We start from the raw sequence: 27,685 nt of genomic DNA, 5'->3' as shown, positions 1-27,685 counted from the left end.
ACAAAAAAAAAGTACCAAGTGGGATCTAATCGTCTCGTGCACCTGCCTGGTAAAAACGGTAATACTGTCGAATATTACTACAAATAAATATCAGAGTTGTCTATTTTAATATGTAATATGTAACTAATTTCTGTGATGGTAAAACAGAATTTTCAATGCTCGATTAGAATAAGCATTTTTTTTTACTTGCAGGTCAGTTTTGAAACAGTTAATATTTTTGTGGAAACTATGATGCTTTTTTTAATTGGATTTTTTTGGCAATTAGAAAATTTAAAAGAACAATGCAGTAACAGTGTCACTGCTTGTGTGCAAACACAGCACATGAATAATCAGGCAGAAACAGTAAACTGGATAGTTTTATTTTGACAACAATGGTAAAACCAATGTTAAAATGAAATCTGATCTGAAATGCTACTGTTTAGCCAATTTGGTGGTGGTTTGGGGGGGGGTCACAAATGAAGGGCAGAGGGAACAAAATTAAGCATTGAAATTAAATTCCCCCTCGATAGAATAAAAAAATTCACAGGTGAAGGGGGTCGGAAAGGAGCTAAATACAAAAGTTAAAAAAGGCTTCACCATCAAGTGATCAAGCTTAGCAGTAATGTACATACATTATTAGGATTATGTATACAAATACAAATTCCCATGTTCGAATCATGATGCTTGCTTTGCTTCAAGTATATTCAACCTTCTATTATGTTCTCATCACTTCTCTGTCATCATATCCTTTTAGCCAGTTAACAATGAAAAAAAAAAAAAAACTTCCTTCAAAAACTAAATGCAGAAAAACCACATTTCATATCCTACCAATACATATATACTGTATAAATACATACATAAATATACTTTACATACAACAGCCAAAACTTTGAAAAGGGGAGATGAGAATGTGGGAAGAGGATGAGGATGATGGTAGTGTGTACGGGGCGTCCCTCTGCTCTGATCGGCGTGTCATTGGGTGCGGGACGGCACCTGCGCTCAGTTGCCCCAGTAAGGGGAGCTGCCATAGTTGGACTTGTTGACCTGGGTCTTCTGCTGCATGGTGCTGGACTGGCTTCTCTGGCTTGGCCCACCCTACATAAAACAAACCAGACAGCTGAGCTTACAAGTGTGAAATCCTGACATTTTAACAACGTCTGTGTTTGCATACACATCAACAGCATTATAATACTAAAAGACAGTGAAGCTGTGTTCACTGCAACTGAAATGACATTAAAAGTATTAAATATTTTACATTTTCTAAGTTTATTTCTTTCTGGTACTCAGCCTCTGTATGAAGTAGGGTTGTTACTGATGTGTGACAACACTGGTATTGCCGTAGGGTGGGGGTAGTTTTCCCTCTTTTCCTCAATTTCCATCCATTTTAAATAGCTTGTAATAGTGTAATGCACATTTGACTTTCACTTTCAAATTAGAGGCAATTAGGCATCAAGCAGTTGTTTGTTTTTAGTTTGTTTGAGTTTGCCCTCTTTTCCTCACTTTCCTTTACCTTTAAATAGCTTAAAAGTGATTTTAGATTCGCTTTCAAATTAGCATCAATTCGGCGTCAATTGCAGGAATTCAATTCAAGCAACAACAAAATACAATGTGAACACAAATTTATTAACAAAATGAATAAAAATACACCTTAAATAACAAATAACTCATCGTCTTTTCTATCTCACCTCACTCTTCTCATCAGCTTCTCACATCATAAATTAAATCTGATCTGTGATGCGACTGTTTTTCGGCACACTGCACCAAGCAGCTGCATTTTGTTTTTTATTGTAGTGTGTTTTCTAACTAAACTAAATGATTTTTATTACTATAAAAAATAAAACTACTTTGGGGGATCGTGCCACAGTGTGCAAGTGACATACCGGTGTTGCGGCTTAACACCGCCAACCCGGGCTATCGCAGCAAGCCTAGTATAAAATTTTTTTTGAGATGCATTATTTCAATTTCAACATTCAGAGTATGAGGTGTGAATAGCCCTTAAAAATAGACAGGGACTGACCTGTCCATCCTGGGTCAGGTGATGATGGAGCAGCTGTGAATGGGGCTGCTGGTGGGCCTGCAGAATGTGAAGGAATGGAGCAGGAGCATAACCAGGTGTGGCACCAGGGGTCAAAGGTCCTGTGCCGCCCAGAGCCGAGGGGAGATTGAAAGGAGGAGGTGTGCCAGCATGGAAACCCTGCTTATCGAACGGCTGAAGAAAAAACAAAATAAAACTGCATTATATACATCAGAAAATTTAACAAATTAAAATGATTAAATGTGTAAACAAACAGCAACAATAGTATATATTATGTAATACATGTATAAATATATAAATGTAAAATATTTAAAACAATTACATAAATAAATGTAGGTACCTGTGTTTTATTGTAAACAGTTCCACTGATGTCTGGCACCCCAGAATTGCTAGATGCCACAGAGACACCTGGGACACCAAGTAAAAGGATATATTTATTTGAATTTAGTAGACCGAACATATTTATACATAAGAAAAAAAAAACAGTGTGTGAAGTGCAAGTATATTTATACCTTTCCCTGGGCCGGAGGCAGCAGATTTGGCCTGTGTTTGAGAAGAGTTACTGTAACCTTTGCTGTACTCATTTCCCGCTGGGCCTTGTGTCAGGTCATCGTACCCTTAAAATAAAATAAAAAAACTTTAATACTCAAGAGCACAAAGTATGCATGTATTTGTGTTTAATCTGCACAAACCTGAGCTAAAGGCGTGTTGACCGTAGCCGCTGGGCTGCTGGAATGGTGTTGTTGGATTGCTCAGTCCCATGCCGTGCTGCTTGGCTGAAGCAGGGGGCATGAACATGGTAGGACCGTACTGGAACGCACTGGGCACGCCGGGCACACCGGGGTAGTAGGGAAGGCCTGTGTAGCTGTATCCAGGAGGCAGGGCTGGGTTTAGGAAGGGTTGTTGTGTGTTGTGGTGGCCTTGCGGCTGGGGCTGGTTCTGTCCTTGGCTCTGAGCCTGTAGAGGCTGTGCCGTCTGTGGAGCGTGAGCAGACAGGCTGGTAGAGGGCGCTGGTGAGGTGGATTCAACTCTACCAAACTTTGTGACATCACCTAAATGGAGAAAAATACACTCATTTTTATTCATCCTTTTGTCTACAGTCGTGGCCAAAAGTTTTGAGAATTACATAAATATTGGAAATTGGAAAAGTTGCTGCTTAAGTTTTTATAATAGCAATTTGCATATGCTCCAGAATGTTATGAATAGTGATCAGATGAATTGCATAGTCCTTCTTTGCCATGAAAATTGACTTAATCCCAAAAAAAAACCTTTCCACTGCATTTCATTGCTGTCATTAAAGGACCTGCTGAGATCATTTCAGTAATGGTCTTGTTAACTCAGGTGAGAATGTTGACGAGCACAAGGCTGGAGATCATTATGTCAGGCTGATTGGGTTAGAATGGCAGACTTGACATGTTAAAAGGAGGGTGATACTTGAAATCATTGCTCTTCCATTGTTAACCATGGTGACCTGCAAAGAAACGCGTGCAGCCATTATTGCGTTGCATAAAAATGGCATCACAGGCAAGGATATTGTGGCTACTAAGATTGCACCTAAATCAACAATTTATAGGATCATCAAGAACTTCAAGGAAAGAGGTTCAATTCTTGTAAAGAAGGCTTCAGGGCGTCCAAGAAAGTCCAGCAAGCACCAGGATCGTCTCCTAAAGGGGATTCAGCTGCGGGATCGGAGTGCCACCAGTGCAGAGCTTGCTCAGGAATGGCAGCAGGCAGGTGTGAGCGCATCTGCACGCACAGTGAGCCGAAGACTTTTGGAAGATGGCCTGGTGTCAAGAAGGGCAGCAAAGAAGCCACTTCTCTCCAAAAAAAACCCATCAGGGACAGATTGATCTTCTGCAGAAAGTATAGTGAATGGACTGCTGAGGACTGGGGCAAAGTCATATTCTCCGATGAAGCCCCTTTCCGATTGTTTGGGGCATCTGGAAAAAGGCTTGTCCGGAGAAGAAAAGGTGAGCGCTACCACCAGTCCTGTGTCATGCCAACAGTAAAGCATCCTGACACCATTCATGTGTGGGGTTGCTTCTCATCCAAGGGAGTGGGCTCACTCACAATTCTGCCCAAAAACACAGCCATGAATAAAGAATGGTACCAAAACACCCTCCAACGGCAACTTCTTCCAACAATCCAACAACAGTTTGGTGAAGAACAATGCATTTTCCAGCACGATGGAGCACCGTGCCATAAGGCAAAAGTGATAACTAAGTGGCACGGGGACCAGAATGTTGAAATTTTGGGTCCATGGCCTGGAGACTCCCCAGATCTTAATCCCATTGAGAACTTGTGGTCAATCCTCAAGAGGCGGGTGGACAAACAAAAACCCACTAATTCTGACAAACTCCAAGAAGTGATTATGAAAGAATGGGTTGCTATCAGTCAGGATTTGGCCCAGAAGTTGATTGAGAGCATGCCCAGTCGAATTGCAGAGGTCCTGAAAAAGAAGGGCCAACACTGCAAATACTGACTCTTTGCATAAATGTCATGTAATTGTCGATAAAAGCCTTTGAAACGTATGAAGTGCTTGTAATTATATTTTAGTACATCACAGAAACAACTGAAACAAAGATCTAAAAGCAGTTTAGCAGCAAACTTTTTGAAAACTAATATTTATGTAATTCTCAAAACTTTTGGCCACGACTGTACACTGATGTTATGTTCATCATTATGAATCAAAGTTTATAGACCATTAATAAGCAAATGTCATACCTGAGTAAGGGTTGCTGGCGAGGCTCCCATCTCTGCCAGACAGCGTAGCAGTTGGCCCTGGGAATGTGATTCCATAGTAATCCTACACGGATCAGAAAATGACTGCAGAGTGAACATTTGGCCAGACTAGGGCTGTCCATTAACTGTCATACAAATGATTCTGCTTAATGCGGTTTTCTTTTTGTTCATGTTATTTAAAGTACAGTTATTACACACGCACAGTCATTTATTGTCAACGAACTTTGATCTGTATGATTTTCTTTAGGGTCATGAGCACAAATACAACAGGACAGATTTCATTTTATTGAAAATGTAAAATATTTCTCTTTTTTTGCCCACTTTAAATGTCACAAGTCCACTTTCCATTAAAGCTTTAACATTGTAGTGATATAATTAGTTATATTATAATAAATTATAATACAGATTTTCTGTTTGTATAATATGAATGTATTATATTATTGATATTAATTTTATTATAATTACACTGCATGAATTATATACACATATATAAATGCTATTACCGTATTTTCTGCACTATAAGGCGCACCGGATTATAAGGCGCACCTTCAATGAATGGCCTATTTTAGAACTGTTTTCATATATAGGGCGCACCAGATTATAAGGTGCATAGAATAGTCAGAAGATACTGCAGTCAAACGTTTGACTGGGTTTTCGTTATGCATCCACTAGATGGAGCTTTGCTAAAGGGAATGTCAACAAAACCTTGATCCATATATAAGGCGCTCCTGATTATAAGGCGCACTGTCGTTTTTTGAGAAAATTAAAGGCTTTTAAGCAGGGGCGTAGATTACGTGGGGGACGTGCCCCCCCCCCCCACTTTTAATTTCACAGAAATTCGTCCCCCGCACTTTTTCTGCGCATGACATGATATTTTATTCGAACCCAAAAGGCGAAATTAACATCACAGACATCTAAACTCTCCTGCAGTTTGTGTGTGTGTGTGTGTTTCATACTTGAAGCCAAAGGGCGCTCTCGCGCAGAAATTCATACCAGGAAACTCCTAATATGAACAAAGGCGTCTAGCTATCACTTAATGAAAACAGTTGTTTTCACAGGAAAAAAGACACTTTTGGAAACATGAACACATTAAACATACGATTGCGACAATATGGTTTTTCAAGTCATCTCCAGCAGGTGATAAAGTATATGAACAATGCAGTGCTATTACAGGTAAAGAAACTATTCTGCCTTATTATGTGATAAAAAAAAGTGTTTGCAGTATATAAACAAATCATTATTATTTGTCATTGTCCAGCAGTTATAGATTTCTAAGCCAATTCAAAGCTTGAAATTATAGAAATATTTAAGTTGCCTATACACTACCAATCAGAAGTTTTTGAACAGTAAGCTTGTTAATGTTTTTTAAAGAAGTTTCTTCTGTTCACCAAGCCTGCATTTATTTGATCCAAAGTACAGCAAAACAATCAAATTTTGAAATATTTTTACTAGCCTATTTAAAATAACTGATTTCTATTTGAATATATTTCAAAATGTAATTTATTGAGATTTCAAAGTTGAATTTTTAGCATCATTACTCCAGTCACACGATCCTTCAGAAATAATTCTGATATTCTGATTTGCTGCTCAAAAAAAAAAAAAAAATGATATTGTTGAAAAAGGTGGAGTAGATTTTTTCAGGTTTCTTTGATTAATAGAAAGTTCAGAAGAACAGCATTTATATGAAATAGAAATCTTTTGTAAAATGACGTCTTTATCATCACTTTTGATCAATTTAAAGAATCCTTGCTAAATAAAAGTATTAATTCCCGTAATTTTTTTCCCAAAAAATAAAAATCATACTGACTCTAAGATTTTGAATGATATAGTGTATAATGTTGCAAACGTTTTTTATTTCAAATAAATGCTGATCTTTGGATCCTTCTATTCATCAAAGAATACTGAAAAAATGTACTCATATGTTTTAAATATTGATAATCAGCAAATCATCATATGAGAATGATTTCTGAAGGATGAGACACTGAAGCCTGGAGTAATGATGCTGAAAGTACAGCTTGGATCACAGGAATAAATTACATTTTAAAATATATTCAAATAGAAAACAGTTATTTTAAATAGTAAAAATATTTCACAATATTACTGCTTGCTGTATTCTGGATCAAATAAATGCAGGCTTGGTGAGCAGAAGAGACTTCTTTAAAAAACATTAAAAATCTTACTGTTCAAAAACTGTTGATTGGTAGGCTATATAGATACAGAAATTTTATATTGTAATGTATAAAACTCTTTGATTGAGAAGGTGTGTCCAAACTTTTGGTCTGTACTGTGTGTGTATATATATATATATATATATATATATATATATATATATATATATATATATATATATATATATGTTATTTCTGTCCCCCTAACTTCTGAAAAGATGGCTACGCCCCTGCTTTTAAGTGCGCTTTATAGTGTGGAAAATACGGTAATTTTGCAACCACAAGATATTCTGAAGTCCCAAATTCTTCACTTTAAACTAGATTTGAATAATTGTAAAAATTATTTTACACAAAGCAAGAGCTTTGATTTCTGCATTTTTATTTTATTTGCTTATATTCCCTATTTTTATTTGGGTGGCTATTTTAAATTCGACTGGAATCTAGAATGATAATTTTGTCTCAAATGCTCATGATCAAATCAAATAACCATAATCTGGTGATTACATAATTATAGCAACAAGCTTGGGTCAGGCCGATTAGTCTTTGGTCTTTTTTAGCTGATAACTACACATGCAAGGCCCATTACCAGATGTTAGCTCTCCCACTCAAAATGTTTCCTACCAACAGCCTTGTATGTGTGTGAATATCACCAGTTATGTCTCATATCATAGATCTATATCTGCCATTCTGCTCTCAATGTCAGTCAACTAATGGTAAAGAAAAAACGAAGCTCAGCAGCAGCGCTAAAGAGAATTTGATGGGCTCAGACTCACCATTGGTAGTCTGGATTGGAGCATGTGGAGGTCTTCATACCCATAAATCTGCTGCACAACACAAATGAGAACTTTCAGCACTTCACAGACTATAAATGTTACTGAAATCAATATACAATATTTCAGTATTCACAGACTTTATTGCTTGCACTTCATCAAAAATAAAGAAATACACATCGAATACACAAGTCACACACACACACACACACACACACACACACACACACACAATAACACACCACTATACAAGAGCGAATAAAAGCAAAACCATGAAATCAACTAACCCAAAACATTCATCCTGAAATTCCACAAACACTTCAATACGTCCCAGAGGAATGAAAGCTGACCTGTTTTGATTTAAGATGATGAGGGTGCTTACCGGATAGGCAGGCAGCAGACCTCCGGGTCCCATGATGTACTGGTTAGGCAGCAGTGGAGGAACCCCCTGAGAGAGATTAGGAGGAGCTTTACCTGCACATAGACAGGGAAGAGTATTTGGAGAACGAAGAATAGCAGATTTCTCCCTCAACACAAGAGCTAATGATAACTGGAACTGGAAGCAAATAGAAAAATGATAAACACCTTTTTCTGTCATTTATATAGACGGCTGCAACAAGTCACTGTGAGAGAATCATTACAGAATTAAGTCCATTTGTTTGCAAATGTCTATATGATTAATATTGCAGTTCTATTTAAACTTTTCAAATGTGGTACTGTTGCTACCATTTTAAATGTAAAATGTACTAGTGTTAGTCACTACTGCATCAAAGCTGTACTTCAAATCATATGAATGCAATTAACTTAAATTTAAAGTATGATTCAAAAGATGTTTAAGAAAAATTTATATTCAGAAGGATGCATTCATTTGATCAAAAGTAACATAAGACATTGTAGTGGTGCCCATTAGCTGAGTCTGATTCATGCATGATATTGTATACATGAACGATTTGTTTAATTTTTTATTATTATTTTATTGTCATGTATTTTGTATGCATATCTGCATATTTACTCTGTGTATATCTGATCTGAGAACAAAGATGGATAACGTGATGCGGAAGAGAAAGTAGGAGGTGGAACTAGCATGTTAATGATGTGTTGAATCGGATGTATATAAGGGGAATGCAAAACAGACGGGAGGAGGACGATACGGCTCATGGCCGGCGAAGCTAGACTGGCGTTCACTTACGTGGAATACTTAGTCCAAAACAGGGCCCATCCTTCCGACTTTTGACGAAGCACGTTATTATTCACGAGTGAGCTGCGCTTTCACAAAATGCCGGTGCGGTAAGCAGCGGGAGTTTAAAGGTGTGAACCGCTGGGTTCTGCTTATAATTACTATAGAGTCAAACGACTGTAAAATGAACGTGCTTTAAAGTGGACTAAATTGGAAGAGATTGTAAAAAAAAACAGATTTGTGAATTGTTCTAATGGACTCTACAGGCTATTATGGTGTTGAATTACTTTGTTGATTATGCAATGTAACTTTTTATTGTTGTAAAGGTACTGGGTTATGAGCAATGTAAAGCTATGTTGGTGTACAAGGGAAAAGGTGTTTGGAAGATGAGAAATCAGGTCAATACACACACTTTGTTTTTTTCTTGTTGCTTTCTTTGATAAAAATGTTATTGGCAGTTGCAAATGGATCCAACATATTCCCTTGAAGCGTACTGTGAAATCCCTTATTGTAATGGTTGATGAAGTATAAGTGGACTGTTACAGAGACGTATATAATATTGTAAAAATTTATTTTTTTAATAAATGCTACTCTTTTGAACCATTTACTAAAATTTTGTTTTACAAAAATATTAAGCAGCAACTATTTCCAACATAAATTGCCATCACATGAATAAATCACATTTAAAAAATTATATATATATATATATAATATTTTAAATTGTACCAATATAACACAATGTTACTGGTTTATGCAGCCTTATTGAGCATAATATAAAATACAGGCCTGTGGTTCTTATTTTCTTTTATTAATTCACCAATTGTAAACTGATGTTTACTGTAAATAAAAAATTTACTGAATGTGTAAAAAAAAAAAAAAATTGATAATCGAATAGAGACATCTGAATCGATACCTAGCCCTAACACACACACACACACACAAACACACACACACCCACACACACACAAATACATATAACAAATGAATTAAGAATTTTAAAACATAGCAGAACACCCACAAACCAGCCCTACTATAAGGAAATGTATCTAAACGATATTAATGGTATTATGATACTACATGGTATTGTGATGCTTGGTTATGATTAAGGTGATGTGACAACACTGATGTGTGCTCTCTCTCACCGCTGGAGGAAGACAGTAGCGGGGCAGTCCTGACACCGGAAGGTGTGTTACCATTGGTGCCGTGAACCAAAGCTCCAGACCCGTGCAGACTGTTGCTGCCACTTGCTGAGCTGCTAACACTGCTGCCGGGCAGAGCGGACACAGGTGGCAAGGAAAACACCAACGATGAGGGGGCGAGAGAGTTCACGCTGTCCACACTGGTATACTGAAGACACATACAGACGGAGGGGGTGAAGAGAGAGTACATGTGTTCGTGTCTGTGTGTGTGCATCCTACAGAACTCACTGTAAGTGAAGATGTGGTGCAAATTGCCGACACAGAGGAATGGCCACTGCTCACATGACTACAGGAAAAACAGGCAGTGTCACAGATATATGTATCCCACTTAACATTTGAGGAAAAGAACTGTGTAATACAATGAAAAGGTACAAATAAGCATCTCGCTCACCTGCTGAGGGGAGGTAAGCTGGCAGAGGACAGCTCAGATGCTAGGCTGGGCAGAGCAGAGCTGTGTGGTGTAACAGAAGGGGGCAACATTGAGGATGGGAGAGAAGGGGCAACACCTGTGCTGCTGGCCAGAGAGGGAGACTCTTGTTTTGGAGTGGAGGAACTCGATGTGGCTGATGGAGAAGGCATAACTTACATTTATTACAAAAATAATGCAAATACATCTTGAATGCATATGACACAGAAAGAAGGGTAAAAATGAGGAGTTTGACTTACTGTCTAAAGCAGCAGAGGTCCTCACACCATTGAAACCGTTCTGTCAGAGATGCAAACAAAGTGTAATGAATCAATATAGGCAGCATAACTTCCTTGATGTACAACAGTACTGTGCTTCACAAAAGGCTGCATTTACTTGATCAAACATACAGTAAATACAGTAATAGTGTGAAATCCTTACTACAATTTAGAATTGATTTCTGTTTTCAAGTATTTTAAAATATTTTAATTTGTTCCTGGGATGGCAAATCTGAATTTTCAGAAGCCATTACTCCAGTCTTTTGACGCATTCTTGCTGAAAAAAAATGTTCATTTATAAAAAAAATTAATAAAAAATCTTAAATAAAATAAAAATCTTTCAGAACCCCCAAACCTTTCCACGGTAGTGTAAATTATGAAAAAATTAATTTTTAAAAAATTAAATTTTATTTGATGTAACCCTGTAACTGAGAAATCAACTTGGTAGTTTATATCTAAAAACATCTAACAACTGTAAACCAACTAAAACTATAGTTTCTCTGTCTGTACTCACTGTCACAGGTCCAGAAGGCTCCTTGCTCTGAGAGAAAGTCAGTCTTGAGTGAGGAGCCACACCGCAGTCAAAGCTGTTAGCCGCTGATGATGCAGCGGAGGAGGAAGAGGAGGATGAAGAGGACGAGGGGGCTGTGGCCGAGCTGGGGGTGGTGTGGGAAGGGGCGAGGCTGGGGAGAGGTACCGAGGAAGAGGGGTAGATGCTGTCAGAAGAGGCCAGAGGCAGCAGCAAAGGGACCGGACTGGTCAGAGATTCACTGCAGGGGAGATCATGGGAAACGTATTAGCATGCAAAATGGGATTTTATAGCTAAAGAGAGAACTTTGGTTTGAAAGACATGGGTTGAGAGATTAGGGAAAATCAGCAATACATGAAGTCCACTGCTCAAAGAAACAAAAAAGCACTTAAATTAATTTTAGACATCAGCAAGACCATATTGTCCTCAGTACCTTCATTTCTACCACTGACTGACCTGATTGGTTTAGAGTAAAGGCTGCTCTGAGGAACCCCCGCCGCCTCCCTAATGGGTTCACTGTTGCAGTTCTCCGACTGGCCGAAGTCCGGCAGGGCAGATTCTGAACCAAAGTCCAGGGCACCAAACTGCACATTTAGACCGGACACATCTGCTGAGCCGGGCATCTCTACAGCAGATGCGGGAATCTGCATGTGTACAAATATACGCATATAAAAATAACTGTTGTTTTTTAATGTTTAATAACTTTTGAACCGCTAATCCAATCTGAATGCTTAAAAAGTGATGTAAAGCAGAGATTCTCCACGTTTCGGAGATATCCTATTTATCTCGTTTGGATATTCAGGGCGCCGTAGTGCACGTGATTACGTCATCACATTTTTAAAGACCATTTAACCCTCAAAGACCGATATAGCCACCCACGGCTAAAAATAACTGTTGTTTTTTAATGTTTAATAACTTTTGAACCGCTAATCCAATCTGAATGCTTAAAAAGTGATGTAAAGCAGAGATTCTCCACGTTTCGGAGATATCCTATTTATCTCGTTTGGATATTCAGGGCGCCGTAGTGCACGTGATTACGTCATCACATTTTGACAACATTGATTCGTCAGAAGAAACCAACGCTTTTGTTCCTCTGAGCCAAACAGAAATGATTGTTGACGCTTAGTCCCACCCCCGAGCCCAGATTGGTTCAAACTGCCCCATATTCAACCAATAAGTAGTCATTTGAACTACTACTTAACATATTGCTTTTAAAATATGAATGAAGACAAAGTGAAAGTGAAGTCTGTTGCGAGTGCATGGATACAAACACAAACTAACACATTTGCATGAGAAAACTCTCAGAAAAAGCACAATAAAACATACGACAGAGAACTTTGACGTAAAACAAATCAAAAGCAAGGATGAAACAGTGGTACATATCTGATAAACACTGGAATTTGTATCTTGGGTTGCTAGGCGAGTCCCGGGAAAATCGATTCTGACACATTACAGTCATCAGATCTCTCATTTATATAATGTCTATTATAATTAAATAATTATACAAAATATATAGTTCAAGAAGATAGTTTGCACTGTTTTTTCTGTTGCACTCTGAATATTTCTCACTCATTTTGTGTAGTTTGTGAATCATTTGCACTGTTTTTGCACTGTATTGTTGATTGTTAATTTGTGCAATTGTTTTTACCATATGCTGCATAGTTTGTGTTTATTGTTCATATTCAGATTGAAAATATATTTCTCAGAAGAAGAAAAAAACCTATGTTTGGTTTTGTTATCAAATAACACTCTTTCCATTTTCTTTACTCATTAAAATGTTTTTGGACACATCTCTATTGTTAGTTAACGAAATAGGCCAGTTTTTTTACTTAAAAGCGTAGATAACAATATTGTAATAAATGGCTATAATTTGCTTGGGGAATGGTACATCTAAACAAAATTTTATTTGGAAGTGTAAAACACCCAGACACAACTTTCTAAAGAAAAATATAAAAAGGAACCTGTAACTGCTGACTGCTCTACGCTCCTCTACTACGAGAGTTGTAATGATAGCGGTTGCCAGATAACAAGAGTTTAAATCTCCGAATCAGACAGACTTGTGTTTTTAGCTTAAAAACTTGTTAAAAAAAATTAAAATAAAATACTTATCCCAGTTGCATGGTTTAAATTGTGAATTGCATGCACTAACAAGTTGACAGAATGCACTTTCTGTAACTGTTACTTAATTTGCACTGCTTCAGTTACATATAGGCCTACATGTATTCATTTAATAAAAAGCAGTAAGTGATCTCTTGGTCTAGATTTTTTAACTGCTTAAATTAGCTGTTTAATCTAAATGTTTTTTTTAATGGGCAAAAGAAAATCATGTTTTATTTTTTATTATTTAAATGCAAATGCAAACATATCGAGATATATATAGAATATCGTAAAAAATTTGGCAATATCGAGATATCATTTTTTTTTGTATATCGCCCAGCCCTAAGTCGAGCCCCACCCTACACACTTTATGCTTGAAAACTGAACCAGAGTAACCAGAATAAGACAGATTAAGTATACAAAATGCCTTTCGAAGGCCATTTTATGCACATTTATCTATGAATAATGTAGTTTGACCGAGAGATCTCACAAAGCCTTCCAGCTCTTTTAATCTCTAATCACCTTTGAAGTGGGAGGTATCCGTCGCTTTTGAGTCTTTATCTGCCGCTGATGTGTGCTGCTGCCCTGAGATTCGGCTGCCTGTGAGGGGGCCATCGAGGGCCCGTCACGGTGCTGAGAAGGTTCCGGCGCTTCTGGAAAGGCTTTCAGTGTGCCCGGGGCAGGCGAAGGGGCACTGAATGGAGGAGGGCTGGGCTGCCTGGCAAGAGGCCCCGTGTGGGTCATGGAGCCCTGCTGTCTCTGGGCGAGTTGGCTTAGCACCAAAGATGGCTCTGGCTGCATCTGAAACTCCCCTACAGTGCAAAAAATTCAGAAAAAGGCATTCACATTCACATAAAAACAGATGGTGAAGAAGATAATTTTAATTAATAGTTTCAATTGTTTTAAAAGATGCTTGTACATGTTTTTGTGTAGAAACATCAGATTTTGGTGTGAACAGGTCAACAGTGTTAATGCATAGCCACGTGTTTGCAAGACTGAACAAGTTTGTTTCTGGTTCAGTAAAGCAATTGTAACACTCACGACTGAATTGAGAGGGGAGTGAAGCGGAGCTCTGTGTTCCAGGAGGTTTGATGTCCCAGGAAGAGGAGGAGGGGACAGACATCCCCGTCCCCACCAGCCCCCCTACAGGGGTGCAGTTGGTCCCTGTGCTGGAGGGCTGGGAGGTAAGCTGCCCAAGTCCAGGCCCCTTCAGCTGTTCCAGTATCTGCTGCCCAGCCGTCTGCCCGAGTTTTGGACCACCCAGCTCTCCAAAACCAGAACCCAAAACGGAGGACTGGAAAAAGACACAAAGGAGGGGGAACTCACTTCTACCAGCTCTAGTGCATTTGAACAATATACCACAATACAACTATTCTTCAAGTAACTAACTAGAAAGTAAAACAAAAATGATGTGACTTAAGCACCCTTAAAGGTATAGTTCACCCAAAAATGAAAATTCTGTCATTAATTATTCACACTCATGTCGGTCCAAATCCGTAAGACCTTCGTTCAATTTGTGAATACAAATTAAAGGGGTCATATGATCAGGGTTCTAAATTAACACCAATCCGCCAAATGCGGGTTAAAATTCATTTTGGCAGGTGTTAATAAAAACTTACTAGCCAGTTTGGCCGGTGATGGATGAGGCTCTGTTCTCAGTCATTTATACCCCTGGCAGCACTTCCTACATTTCCCATGAACACTGTGCCTTAATGCAACGCGATGACGTTTCATATGCCATTGGCTGCACGCAGTTTGCAGTGAAACCAGCACGAGAAACCATGAAAACAAATGGAGCGTCCATCAGAAAACACAAGAAAGAAGAACGAATGGAGCCAGAGCAGGGAGCATAGACTGAAGGAGGAGGGAGATAGCTATTAAAGAACAAAGTTAAGATTAAACTAAATGCGGCGGTGGTTGGGACAGATTTCTGGGGGCGAGAAGAGGAACGAGGCAGGGGATGAGGATATCGACAGAGAAACAAAGAAAAGAAAATTTTATGCCAAATGGCTGACAGGTCGTGAATGGCTTGTGTTTGATCTTGAGAATGTCGTAATGTTTTATCAGGATTGCCGCATGTACGTGAAAGAAAAAAACTAAACGAGCAATTTCGTGGTGGGAACTAATAATTTTAAAGATGAGGGAGTGAAGGACATTGTACTTTATATGTGTTTTTCATGCCAACAATGTCAATAAATTGATCAAATGCATTCAGTGGCACTCATAATTTATCTAATTTTCACTGGAAAAAAAACTGGCTGGTGGAAATTCTGATTGGCTGGTAACTTTAGAACGTTACCAGCCACATTGGTAAAATTGGTAAAAAAATAATACATTTAGAACCCTGCATATGCTGCTGCTAAAAAGAACATTATTTGGTGTAATGAAATGTGTTTGTGGATTAAGGTTAAAAACACACTTTATTTTCCACATACTGTACATTATTATTTCTCCTCTGTGCCCCGCCTTCTGAAACACATTGATTTTTACAAGGCTCATCGGTCTGAAAAGCGAGGTGTGCTCTGATTGGCCAGCTATCCAGTGTGTTGTGATTGGCCAAATACCTCAAGCGTGTGATGGAAATGTTACACCCCTTAACGTGTGATGCCTTGTCCAGCCGGAGCGACGAGACATAAACATAAATGTTTTCTTTGTGAACAAAATGTATTCTTGTAGCTTTGTAAAATTACAGTTTATTAATTTAACAATGTCCTTACTAATTTTTGGACCTTGATCTTGTTAGGATCCTTGCTGTCTATGGAGGGACAGAGAGCTCTTGGAAATCATCAAAAATATCTTAATTTGTGTTTCGAAGATAAACAAAGGTCTTACAAGTTTGGAACAACATGAGGGTAAGTAATGACAGAATTTTCATTTTTGGGTGAGCTATCCCTTTAAAATAGGTGCACCAGTTACTGCCATTCATCCTCTAGGAAAACGATTTTCTAAATACATCAGCCTGTGGATTTTCTCACCAGGGTGGCGTGTGTGTAGCTGTTGGAACCAGCAGATGTGCCTCCATTTCGGGCAGGCTGGTGGTGGGAGTTAGTGAAGACCAGACTGTGGCCGAGCCCCTGAGAGGAGCCCACGGCCTTCAGACCTCCCACCTCCTCACGATCCACAGGCTTCTGCAGCAGAGTTGACAGATCCAGACTACAACGAAATACACTAAATAGTCAGTGAAAGAAACATAAGCCATATGCAAATATGGTAATCATCACAAGATTGGAACGAAATGAGAACCCCAGTTCTGACTTTATTACCTTTGGCCAGGTGTGATGTGGTTCTCAGTTGGAGGTGCACAAGAGGAAGTGAACACTTTGGTCTCAGAGAGCTATGGAGATTAAATAGGGCCAGTTAGTACTTTTATATTTGTAGCACTAAAAGTTGATTTTTTTTTTTCTACAAATGTGAGAGGAAAGATATTATGAAAGATTTATACAAGCAATATATAATTATTAAATAAAAACAGCAATATATAACAAAATTATATAATTATATTTATATTGTATTTAAATTATATTGTACATTTATAATGTAACAATTTTAAGAATTTTAAATATAACTTTTATATATAACACAAAAATGATAAAAAGACAGATGTTACAACATTTCTGTAAAATAATTGTAAAAAATTAACATCACTATTGTCTACATGCCAACCTTTACATTTCTGGACAACAAATAAACCAAAATAAAGTCTTTTCAGGCTTATTAATTTCAAGCTCTGTAAATCCCATAATGCACAGGAGGTTAATTATAGCGAATGACTCACACTCACATCTTCACTCCAGTCTTCAGCTGCCCACTCATCCAAAGTGTTTTGCCATGCCACTGAACAGAACGTGTCAAAGAGAGAAAGAGAGATGAGATTGGGCCTAAGGACTGAGAAAATAAGTTCTGTGCAATAGAGGTCTCTTACCTGTCCCATCTGTAGTGTCATTGGCCCCCGTCTCCCAGACATCATTGTGTGAATTTGATGTCCCGCTGTCTGTTGTGTAGTCTGCAGGGTTAAAGGTTCTGTAGGAGGTTACAGAGAATGTAAGACAGGATTTCAGGTGGATGCTGTATGATAATGAAAATTATTCTAGATTAAAATATAATTTGACTGACACTCACCCCATCCCTTGTGCTGTAAACCTGCTGGTAACCGAAGCCCGACCTCTGCCTCTACCTCCAGACACTGAACAAATAACAAACTCATAAACATTCGGGATGAGTCAGGATGGTCAAACATCCTAAGTGTTCAATATTTAGATTTTTTAATTCCACTTCAAAAAGAGAGTTGCAACTTCTCACAGAAGGTTGTAATGCACTCCTGACAGTCTATAGCTGACAGAGCTGTCAGGCTGTTAGGGGGGTAAAACCCACTGAAATTCATCCCCTTTAAAGTACCACTGCTACAGACATCAAATCACCTGCTATGAGTAACAATTCTATCTCAGTTTTTAAGGACTGCAGTCATTTTGTGTAACAAAATTTTTTGATAAATGCATACCAGTCACCCTAGTTAAAGAGCTAAATCTCTAAAAACTACATCTGATTGGAGTCCATTGGACATGAGTCTAATCATACACGGCTTCCCTAATACAGAAAACCCAGCTAATCGATTTTGTAAATTTGTAGTTTTATACATACCTAATAAGCATAACTGATGCAAAAGACCGTGTGGGAAATGTTTGCATGGTGTGTGCGGGCTCACCTCTCCCTCTTCCCATGCGGCCACGGTCAGCACCTCTCTCAACAGGAGCAGGGTCCACACCATTCTCCTCAGTCCTCGCTATATAAATAATAAAGTGAAATCACACATAGATGTTTTAAAATGTACAACCTACTCACAATCAGACGGACCAAAATTTTGTCTAAATATTGCTGCTGAACACAAACAAAACAGCTATGTAACTACAAGGAAACTGCACCAACACACTCACCTGGCCGGTTGCGACTGGTCCCTCTGCCACGACGGCTCGCTCCTCCACGACCCTTGCTGTTTTCCCTCTCTTTCTTCTCCCTGTTCTCCTTGTTTTCCTTACTCTCTGGGGTGGTGGCATCCTTTCCAAGACTTCTCTTTTTCCCCACTGTTTCCCAAGAGGTCTGCCAGATGATAGAGAGATGAATTAGTGGTAGTCAGGATGAACAAAAAAACTAAAAGAAGATAATCATATAGCAGATGCCAGATGTCAATGCAGTTTTTTTTTTTTAAGGTTGCTTATCATATTGTTCTTGAATCAATACTGCAGATGAAGGACATTAAATGAGCTTGTTTTATGGCACAGAGGTGGAGGCTGAGGCCTGTTATGACACAGGATCACCTTCTGATCAACACTACAGAAGCAAAACCACTTACTATTTTAGAGTTTAATTCCCAGAAATCTTTCAAACAAATCCTAGTCTATAAGCAAATTTCACAACAACAACAGTCACATATTTTTTATCTGAAGTAGATTAGCATCAATCACACATTAATCTGGACATAAAGCACTGTGGTATGTTCATCATTTAACTAAAAAAATAAACAAAATACAAAGCCCAGCTAGACAAATCACTGTCCTGCCTTTAAAGGCCTGCCACAAAACAGCTGATGGTAGTGCCATTTTCAGTAAAACCAGTTCCCATTTTTCAAAAACTCATCATGAGTTTTATTGCTTACTAAGAAGTCTAGACCACATATAGATAGGATTTTTACCGCATCAGAAGTTCCCTCAAGCAGGAAGTTGATGGCTCTGTTGACGTCCTCGTTGCAGTCGTGAAGAGCAACCATGCAATCGTCTTGGTTCTTCCCTGTAACCTCCATGAGCTGTGAGCAAATATGGACACCATTAGGGTTACGAAAGGAGTTAAAACATTATTGTACTCTGAATTAAAAAAGGAGCATCTCATACCTGTTTCACTTTATCCTCAAAATCTGCATCGTTCTTGTCATAGATCATCTGGGCCAGTCGGATCTGTTCAGCTGTAGCCTGTAATTGGAGGCACAAGTTATGAACATAAGAATGATTGACCAAGAATCAATAGTAAAAAATAAAAAAGGGATTGATTGAGCAGCCACATTCATGGCCAAGACATATTACACAAAAGCTGAAGCAGACATGGTCCACCTCAAATGTGTTTGGCTACAAGCCTGCTCCACCGTATACATTGTATACAGCATTCCACTTTGTGAAACATAAAAGAATGCATTATGCAAAAATAAATGTCTTTAGATACTTTGTCACATGACCTCATTACACTGCATGTTTAATTCAACAAGCGGAACCCAGTTATTATCTTTGAAATAAAAATGCAGACATCTCACGTAAAAAAAGTAGACTGTTACTGTAAGAATAAGGTAAATATCTTGTTAGTAATAAGCTTGTGAAAAATGTGTTAACTTTTGGTAGTGTAATCAAACAGTAATTTACAAATCAATTAGTGAAGAATAGTCTTATTTTATTTTATTATAATTGTTTTTAATTAGAGCACCAGAAGTAAATTATCTTGAAGCGGTTAAATTCCTCCTCTTTAAAGCCAAACAAATTCATTTCTCTCAGTTTTTCGAGCATCCCATCACAAGCATTGCGTTACATGGACAGCCAGTTCAATACTGAAAACTGCTGTAATTTACTCTCTCTCATATCATTCCAAACATGATAGTTTCGAATATTACTGACTTCCATATAATGGACAAAAAAAAATGTAAATATGGAAGTCAATGGGACCCGAAACTTTTTGGTTCCCAACATTATTGACAATTATTTATATATTATATTATATATTATTTTCCACAGAAGAGAGAAATGCATACAGGAAAGAAATGGCATTAGGGGAAAGTAAATGATGACAATTAATTTTTGGGGTGGACTATCCCTTTAAGATATCACTTTAAAATCTGTTCAACTTTGAACTATGATGGAACTCGGAAGAAAGTCAGCATTTTAGTACTTCCGTTTGCTAACAAGTTGCTAAATGGGACTACAGGCGCTCTCGAAGACATAACCATCACGCTGAACAGTTTATCAATTTACAGTATTTTCCAGTCCTAGTATAATTTGTAATACAATTGATTGTAGAATAACCAATCAAATATTTACCGCATTTTATATTGTTGTTCCACAATGATTTTTTGTTTTGCCCCGAAATGCAACAAGTCTTCAGAGTCAGAGACTCTGGGTTCGTACCATAAGGTAAACATTAAAATGATTCCATGTAAACACCACATTTACCAGCTCAAGGTGAACGTGAAACTTTAACGATGCATAGTGCATAAAGCCACATTAAATTTAAATGTTTAAGGCCACATGAAGCTGTTAGAAAGCATGAGGATTTTCTAGAAGCCATGATAAAATAACATTTTGTACCCACCCTAACAAAGCTGAAATGTGGTACTTTATTCACTAAAAAAAACTTGCTTACGCTGCTATTTCATAGATTAAATGCGCTATAGAATTTTAATGAATAGTATGTGGAGACACGTTTTTAATTAAAATATTCATATTAATCAAGGATTTAAATTACTTTTAATGCACCTTATTTCTAAATGTACAGAAATACCATGACTACCATGTCCCGTCATGATTATTTTATTTATTCACTATATTATTTATTATTAATGTCTCATTTCAGTTTTGTTCTAGTCTTGTATTTATTCCAGTTTATATGAAAAGGTTAATGTAGCTTGGATTAAAATTCATATACAGAGCAAATCCTTTTTACTGATCACTTTAAAATAAGTTGTGGGAAGTGTGGTGGTGGGGATGCTGAAGTCGAGCGACTGTGGTGTTATAGTTCATTTATAGCCTAAGTTTAGCTTTTAAGTTCTGGCACTTTTATTTAGGCTTCAAATTTCAAAGTAATATTATTCTGTGAAAATTATCTAGATGGACAAAACATGTAAGTTTCATGAACTACAGTTGAACACAGAGTCATTTTTTTTTACTTTTTGATAATCCAAAAGCCTATGGAAAAATCCTATAGGCTTTTTTTTGAGGGAACCAATGTCATGCTAACAGCCGATCCACCCACAGAATGACATCATATTTCCTCCACTCTATACGCTCTAGCTGTTTTTCATGCAAAAGTGTCTTATGTAAACTCCCCCTAAAGAAACTGGAAGGTCAAGTCAAGCCTATTGCATTCTAGTATACAGCACCCAGCAGATTATAATTATACTGCGTACTGCAGAAAAAACATGGATTTATGTAAATCCTAACATGGCGTATGTTTCCGTATGTTGTTGTTTACTCACCTGGAGCTGTTTCTGTGGTTGTGTGGTCTGTGTGGTAGTGGGTAGCGCTTTGTCCCGAGTGCCCCGGGCTCGTTCGATGCCCACCGAGGTCATCATATACAGTATATACAAAACAATGTACAAAACAGAAAAATCTGGAAGAAAAACAAGGCCAAAAACAGGAAGTGGTTATTATTCAGAAACAGCTTCCATGTCCTAGTTTCTAGTCCAAATATTTGCAGACACCAGACGAGTTGTTTAAGCGAGCTAGCTGACGTTTTCTGCAGATCTTCCCTTCTGTGTCCCGCGCAGCGTCAGGCAAACACACAGGGGCCGTATCGGATTTCCTTTCTCCTAAACCCAGTTAGGCAAGATTGAGCAATACTCTGACTGCCAGAAACCCTTTAGAAAAACAATCAAGCTCATCCGAGCACTGCTGAAATGAAGACCACGCTACGAGACCACACTGGTGTCTGCTAACACTTCACAACTAGCCTGTAGTGTCCTTCTAAAATGCTCACACTCAGATCCCATCACATAGCCATTCATCATGCATACAAAATGACAACATAGTCCTCCATAGGAATGTATAAATGATGATCTCGCTATTTCGCCATCCAATGTTTAAATCACAAATTTTCTGCTTAAGGTTGCAGACTCCATTAGTCCTGTTGGTAAGTGACCTTTTTATTACCCGGACAAAAACTCAATTACACAACTTCAGATGTTGAATCAAGGAATTATCAAATGGATTGCATATGATAAGTAGTCCATAGGATTAATGCTCTATATTAAAGGGCTTTTGAAGCCATACCATAGCTCTGTGTGAGTAAATGGGTAATATTTACAATCAAATCCAGGGATTATTTCTATTTGCCCAGTCGAACCAGGGTTTCAGATTTTTTCTTGCCCTGACAAAATATCCACTTGCCTCAAAAAAAAAAATTGTTACTTTGACCCCAGCAAACTTTTATTAGCTATAATAAATAAGGTTGTAATGATGCTAAACTTTTAGTTACCTATGAGTTTTCACATTTCACACTGCAAAAACTACTAGCCTAATATTTATTAAATTAAGTAAACAGCGAGTAATAAAATAAAAACATCAGAGTTTTTATTGCTGAGCCCTGAGATCTTATTACCATACATTTAAAAGCACAAGTTTTGACATTAATGATGGCAAATAATGTGTGTCATGTTCGGTAATTGAGGGTTTATATATCATGTCACTAGGGATGTTCATTTCGGTTATTTTTTTCCTAACCGACTACCGACGCTTGTCAACCGATTATTAATCGTTAACCCACAAGATTATTTTAAATTAGAATTTAATTAAATTATAATCAGTGTCTGTGAACCTGTTAAAAATACTAACATTTGGGGATTAATTTGAGCAATTTCCGCAAACAGAACATGAGGATCATCAAGTACCTGCAGCAATTCTGCGAGTGGAGAAAAACATAAAAGAGCTAGGATATATATATACACATATGTAACGAATAAATAGGCCTATACGAGAAATATATTTTTACTTAAGATGAACGAAAAAAGCAGTTTTGGTTCATTTTTGTTCTGCGCTAAAGGAAACCAGGCTGCAGAAAGCAGCATCCTATTTTTCTTTAGGCTTATTTCACGCATAAAATTAGTTTTTATTGTAAATGTACACAAATAAAGGGATGCACACACACAGGTAGCTTTGCTACCTTGACCATGCAACCTGTTAAAAATACAGTGAGTTAAACATACGGATTAAAAAAGACACACTGTTCATCAAAATCTGTGCCCTGTGCCCTTAAGTGTTATTACTGCACCGCCGTGATGTTATGCAAAACATTTAGTTTTTTGTGGATACTGGAACGCGAGTGAAGTAGGCTACATAATAAATAATAATTTGGCATTCAAATATCACGACTATAGAAACGTTTGATTTTGGGTGGAATGAGAGGACCCACATTGGTTTCAGTTTTGTTTTTAGCCTAAATTAATTTGTATTGGCATGTCGTTTATATTACTATAACTTCTGAAATGCCTAATTTTTTATTCTTGTACTTTTCTAAATACTGTAAACTGAAAGGAATTGTTGTGGAGTGAGGGGAACTAAATTAGCCTGGCTATGTTTACGGTTTATTATAATGTTTGTAAACATTTTGCATTGGCATTAGTCTTATTTATAATTATTATTATTATAGTTAAGTTACATTTGTTATTAAATTTTATTATTAAAGTAAAATTACAATTAATTTGCCCGTGAAACCGCATAACTGACACACTGCAAGGATAACAAAAGATAAGGCTATTTACTCCTCAAATAAAATGCTTTAAAAAAGGTCTTTAAAAACAGGTCTATTATACAATTAAAAAAAGGCCTATAATTAAAATGTTAACACTGCAGTCATCAATAAAATTAATGCAATAAAAAGCTTTTTTTATTTTATTTAATGGGGTGACTTTCAAAAACGACCTGTTAAACAGGAAATACGTTTCTTCTCATTTTTTTTCACTATGTACGGGCCACAACAGAAATATTGAGGGAATAAATAAAAGCAGTTAGCTATAATATACTGCTATCAGCATATGTTTATGATTCGTCTCGCCGTCTCAGAAAATATGTAGCATCAGATGTAGAAAGATCTGTCATTACTCTGTCATTCCATTTTTACTTTCACTTTCTGCATAGTTAATTGAGATTAAGACTTTCACCGGCATAACTCAAAGTTTGCATGTTGCTTATGTGATATCCATTGGCACGCCTTCATTGTATAAAACAGAAATATTTCCAACATTGCGATGAATACGTACGCCTGTACCAAACATACCACACCAAACCATGATATCACCTAATAGATAGATAGTAGTGTTGTAACAGGACCAAAATTTCAGTATTCGTTACCGCTAACAGTGAAAATCCACGGTTCTCAGTACCAATTTCAGTACCAAAGCAAAACACAATAATATGCCAATAAAAAAAAATAAAAAAAAACTTTTTATCACTAAAAATAAAACCACTGCCATTACTGATACTTATTTACAATTGTATTTAAAGTTTATCTACTATATAATTATGAAAAACTGTAAACAAGTTTCACCCAAATTGAATTTGTCTTTTAAATAATTAAATTTAAACACATTTTATTTTTTGGTAAATAAAGGGGATTTGCTATTTAAATTTTAAAAAAATGGAAGAAATATTGTGATTTATTTCTTTAAAAAATAAAGTTTTATTAATTTTTTCAACAGTAGTAGCAGTATCACATACATTCTACTAAATAATAGTAATATTTCTAGCACAATGCCTTTGTGTAAAAAATGAACTTGTATATCATATATATCATTGTATATCATATTTCAACCAACTTTTGCGGTTTAACATTTACAGATACTGGTCCATATGGAGATTTGATTTGATTAATTTATGCTAACTTTGACAAATTCCGTGACTGTCCATATTAAAATGTAAGTTTCATTATCATGACTGGATTTTGAGATTCCGTCCGCATTTTCTGCTTCGCAGAAATCATGGCGCTGTATCATAGACCGCTGTATGTGACAAGAACCGGGTTGACTGGGTACTTGGTACCACCGGTACTTAAAGAAACCTGGTACCATGACATTTTCATTTTTTTTGTACCGACTTGGTACCGAAGTAACGGGTCTTTTGACAACACTAATAGATAGACAAATAAATAAAAATAAAATATTTCAAACTTTTCAAATGTAGTCTGGGAGACTGCAAGCATATGCACTTCACATAATTTTGTCATTTTAGCTACAGAATTATGATTTTTTTAAATCTGATGTCACCACTGCCCTGTGCATCAAGGACCAGGACTAATTCAATGCTTATTCAAGTGCATTCCTGATGTAATATCAAATTTGGCATTTTAATGAACAGTATTTTTATTAACTGTTTGTCCTTTGTGTCAGAATAAAGAATTTAAAATTTTACATTTTACTTCTATTTTGGCTTTGTTCAGTGTTATGAGCATACCGTGTCTTGAGATGAATAGTGTTTCAAAACAAATCAAACACCCCAAGATACAGATTGGTTTTAAATAACAAAAATATATATAAAACATTTGGTCTGTTTCTCACACAAACCATAGCAACCATATGGCTTTGAAAGATTTTGTAGCATTTGTAAATTTTAACATTTGTGAGTGATATCTCAACTCAACTTTTATTGTCATATGAAAAAACTGATATAAACGGTTTCTTAATGATACTTTTTAGGTAATTTTGGATCTACACAACCACTGTCCCCATTCACTGTCATTATAAGGCTAAGTGCAGATGTCTGCTTTTGTTTTCCAAAAAAAATAGTTATAGTTTTAAAAATGACATTGAAGTGAATAAAAAACCTTCTTGGATGATCCCCCCCCCCAAAAAAAAATCCTCAACTTGTGAAGAAACTAAACTAAGACTTAAAGATCAGCAAATGTTACTGCTCGCACAGAAGACAAGGCAACACATAACTTCTGTGATGAATACAGTGGGCTTTTCTTGGCTGTTAGAAGAGATCTTATTGTGCATGTTTAACCCTTCGACACGCAGCAAACAACTGACTAGATTCTAAAGTATTGAGATCATCAGATAATGTGTGTCAAAAATTCCATAATTAATAAATAAAATTAATAAAAACTTTAAACAAATTACCATAATTAAAAACATATGCTCAAACGACTTTGTTTGTCTTCTGAGTTTCGATAAATATGTTATCCATCCTGAAAAAAATACATTCATAAATATAACATAATTAAACAAAATATGTGATGGATCAAACAAAGAGAATTTGGATCCAGGACCAGAGTCAGCATCCTTGTTTATCTTTAAAGATTCATTAGAGATGCTTAAAAACATTCAGGTTCCATATGATGCTTTTTTTTTTACTCCATGAATGTGTAAAAACAGAGTTAGTCAAGAGCATAAGCGCATAATCTCTGCTCTCCTTTGTCCATGATCTCTAATGTCATTTCCTCTCCCCAATTGTTGTAGCTTAGCTGGCTAACTCACGACCGCCTGGCGTCTTTTTCCATAACATTTAAATCCTCAAGAGCATTTAAACACCAAGATGTATATCAACATGACCTTTCAATGGACGAAAAAATGGTTTAATAGTGATGCGTGCTTGTTGTAAAGGGATGTTTGAGGAAAACGGTCTCACAACAGAGCTAAAGCCGAATCAACTAAAGAGAGGAGGCAAAACAAAGCCATACAAGACAACATAACCTCGAAAAACACGCAGCGACGGATTAAAACAGATGAACGTCAAAGCCATAAAAATATTAATCACGCAACACTTGCTAAATAAAGCCCAGTTATGGTCTGAATGAGAGATTTTTTTTTTTGTATTACCTGCTAACACGCTTCACTCAGCCAGCAGCAGATTCCGTCACGTGACCGCGCCGCTACCGCTTCTCTCCATGCAGATCCCACAGGCGCGCTCCCGCACATTCACAGGCGCGCGCGCACGTACACAGCATGTCATTCAAAAACATAATTTAACATCATAAAATAAATCGAAAAGCAACTAATAAATTGTATATAATCTTAAAGGGTAATTTTGTCATAATTTAGTCATTCAGTTATCAATACTCCTTCTCTGTTTCCTTGCTAAGCGTCTGAATCTTATATTAGGCAAAATAAGTTTGGTAGACAAGAAATGTACTAAGTATTGAATAAGGCATTGCATTGTGCAGAAATGAAAAGGAGCTAGCCATGCATACAGAGGTTTAAAAAAATTATTAGAAGTGAAATGTCCACTTTAACATATATTTTTACATTTATAGTATCTAGTTATTGTATATGTATTAATATCGCACGCTACAAATAATACTCATGAACGCGCTTTCTGTAACGGCAACGTTTATAATCATAACACACTGTGCGCCTCAAGCGGTTAAATAAATCACTACAGCGTAGTGTTACTCAGGTACTGCCAAAAAATGTCACCCAGTGAACTGTCAGACTTCATCATATCATGTCCATCATGGATTAAAAATTAAAATCAAAAGCTTTAAATGTCAGCACAAGTATGGAGTATAAAAAAAGTCGTGATGCAACCCCGGAATGGAAGAAAAATACATCAATAAACCTTTATTCATT

General features: G+C 37.0%; 1 protein-coding gene across 3 annotated transcripts; it reads right to left on the bottom strand.

The window, feature by feature from the left end:
* Positions 1-343: 343 nt before the first annotated feature.
* ubap2a (ubiquitin associated protein 2a) lies at positions 344-27,029 on the bottom strand. Of its 3 annotated transcripts, none has more exons than XM_059526048.1 (27): positions 26,936-27,029; positions 21,605-21,738; positions 19,263-19,340; positions 19,067-19,177; positions 18,312-18,474; positions 18,083-18,160; positions 17,500-17,563; positions 17,303-17,400; positions 17,156-17,214; positions 16,644-16,714; positions 16,356-16,533; positions 14,422-14,674; positions 13,903-14,192; positions 11,740-11,927; positions 11,269-11,524; positions 10,737-10,776; positions 10,462-10,633; positions 10,299-10,356; positions 10,014-10,218; positions 8,077-8,168; positions 7,698-7,748; positions 4,739-4,820; positions 2,707-3,066; positions 2,527-2,631; positions 2,355-2,422; positions 1,997-2,188; positions 344-1,074 (listed from the first exon to the last, which is right to left on the bottom strand). In XM_059526048.1, the coding sequence occupies exons 2-27, from the start codon at positions 21,698-21,700 to the stop codon at positions 979-981; spliced, it is 3,504 nt and encodes a 1,167-aa protein (XP_059382031.1). In that variant the 5' UTR covers positions 21,701-21,738; positions 26,936-27,029; the 3' UTR covers positions 344-978. The 3 variants fall into 3 exon arrangements, with proteins under 3 accessions (XP_059382031.1, XP_059382032.1, XP_059382033.1); XM_059526049.1 differs by having other exon boundaries at positions 7,698-7,745; XM_059526050.1 differs by having other exon boundaries at positions 17,162-17,214.
* Positions 27,030-27,685: the final 656 nt, after the last annotated feature.

The sequence above is a fragment of the Carassius carassius genome, chromosome 36 (genome assembly GCF_963082965.1).
Source record: "Carassius carassius chromosome 36, fCarCar2.1, whole genome shotgun sequence".
Taxonomy (NCBI): domain Eukaryota; kingdom Metazoa; phylum Chordata; class Actinopteri; order Cypriniformes; family Cyprinidae; genus Carassius; species Carassius carassius.
Note: the sequence above shows the minus strand (reverse complement) of the source record. Positions and strands in the feature narration are given on the sequence as shown.

Bases quoted from the DNA above. Each gene is read 5' to 3' on its own strand.
- ubap2a (XM_059526048.1), bottom strand. From the start codon at position 21,700: ATGATGACCTCGGTGGGCATCGAACGAGCCCGGGGCACTCGGGACAAA. The intron at 19,341-21,604 runs GTGAGTAAACAA...CTCCAATTACAG, and splicing joins AACCACAGAAACAGCTCCAG to GCTACAGCTGAACAGATCCG. The intron at 10,777-11,268 runs GTGAGTACAGAC...CATCTCTGACAG, and splicing joins AGCCTTCTGGACCTGTGACA to AACGGTTTCAATGGTGTGAG.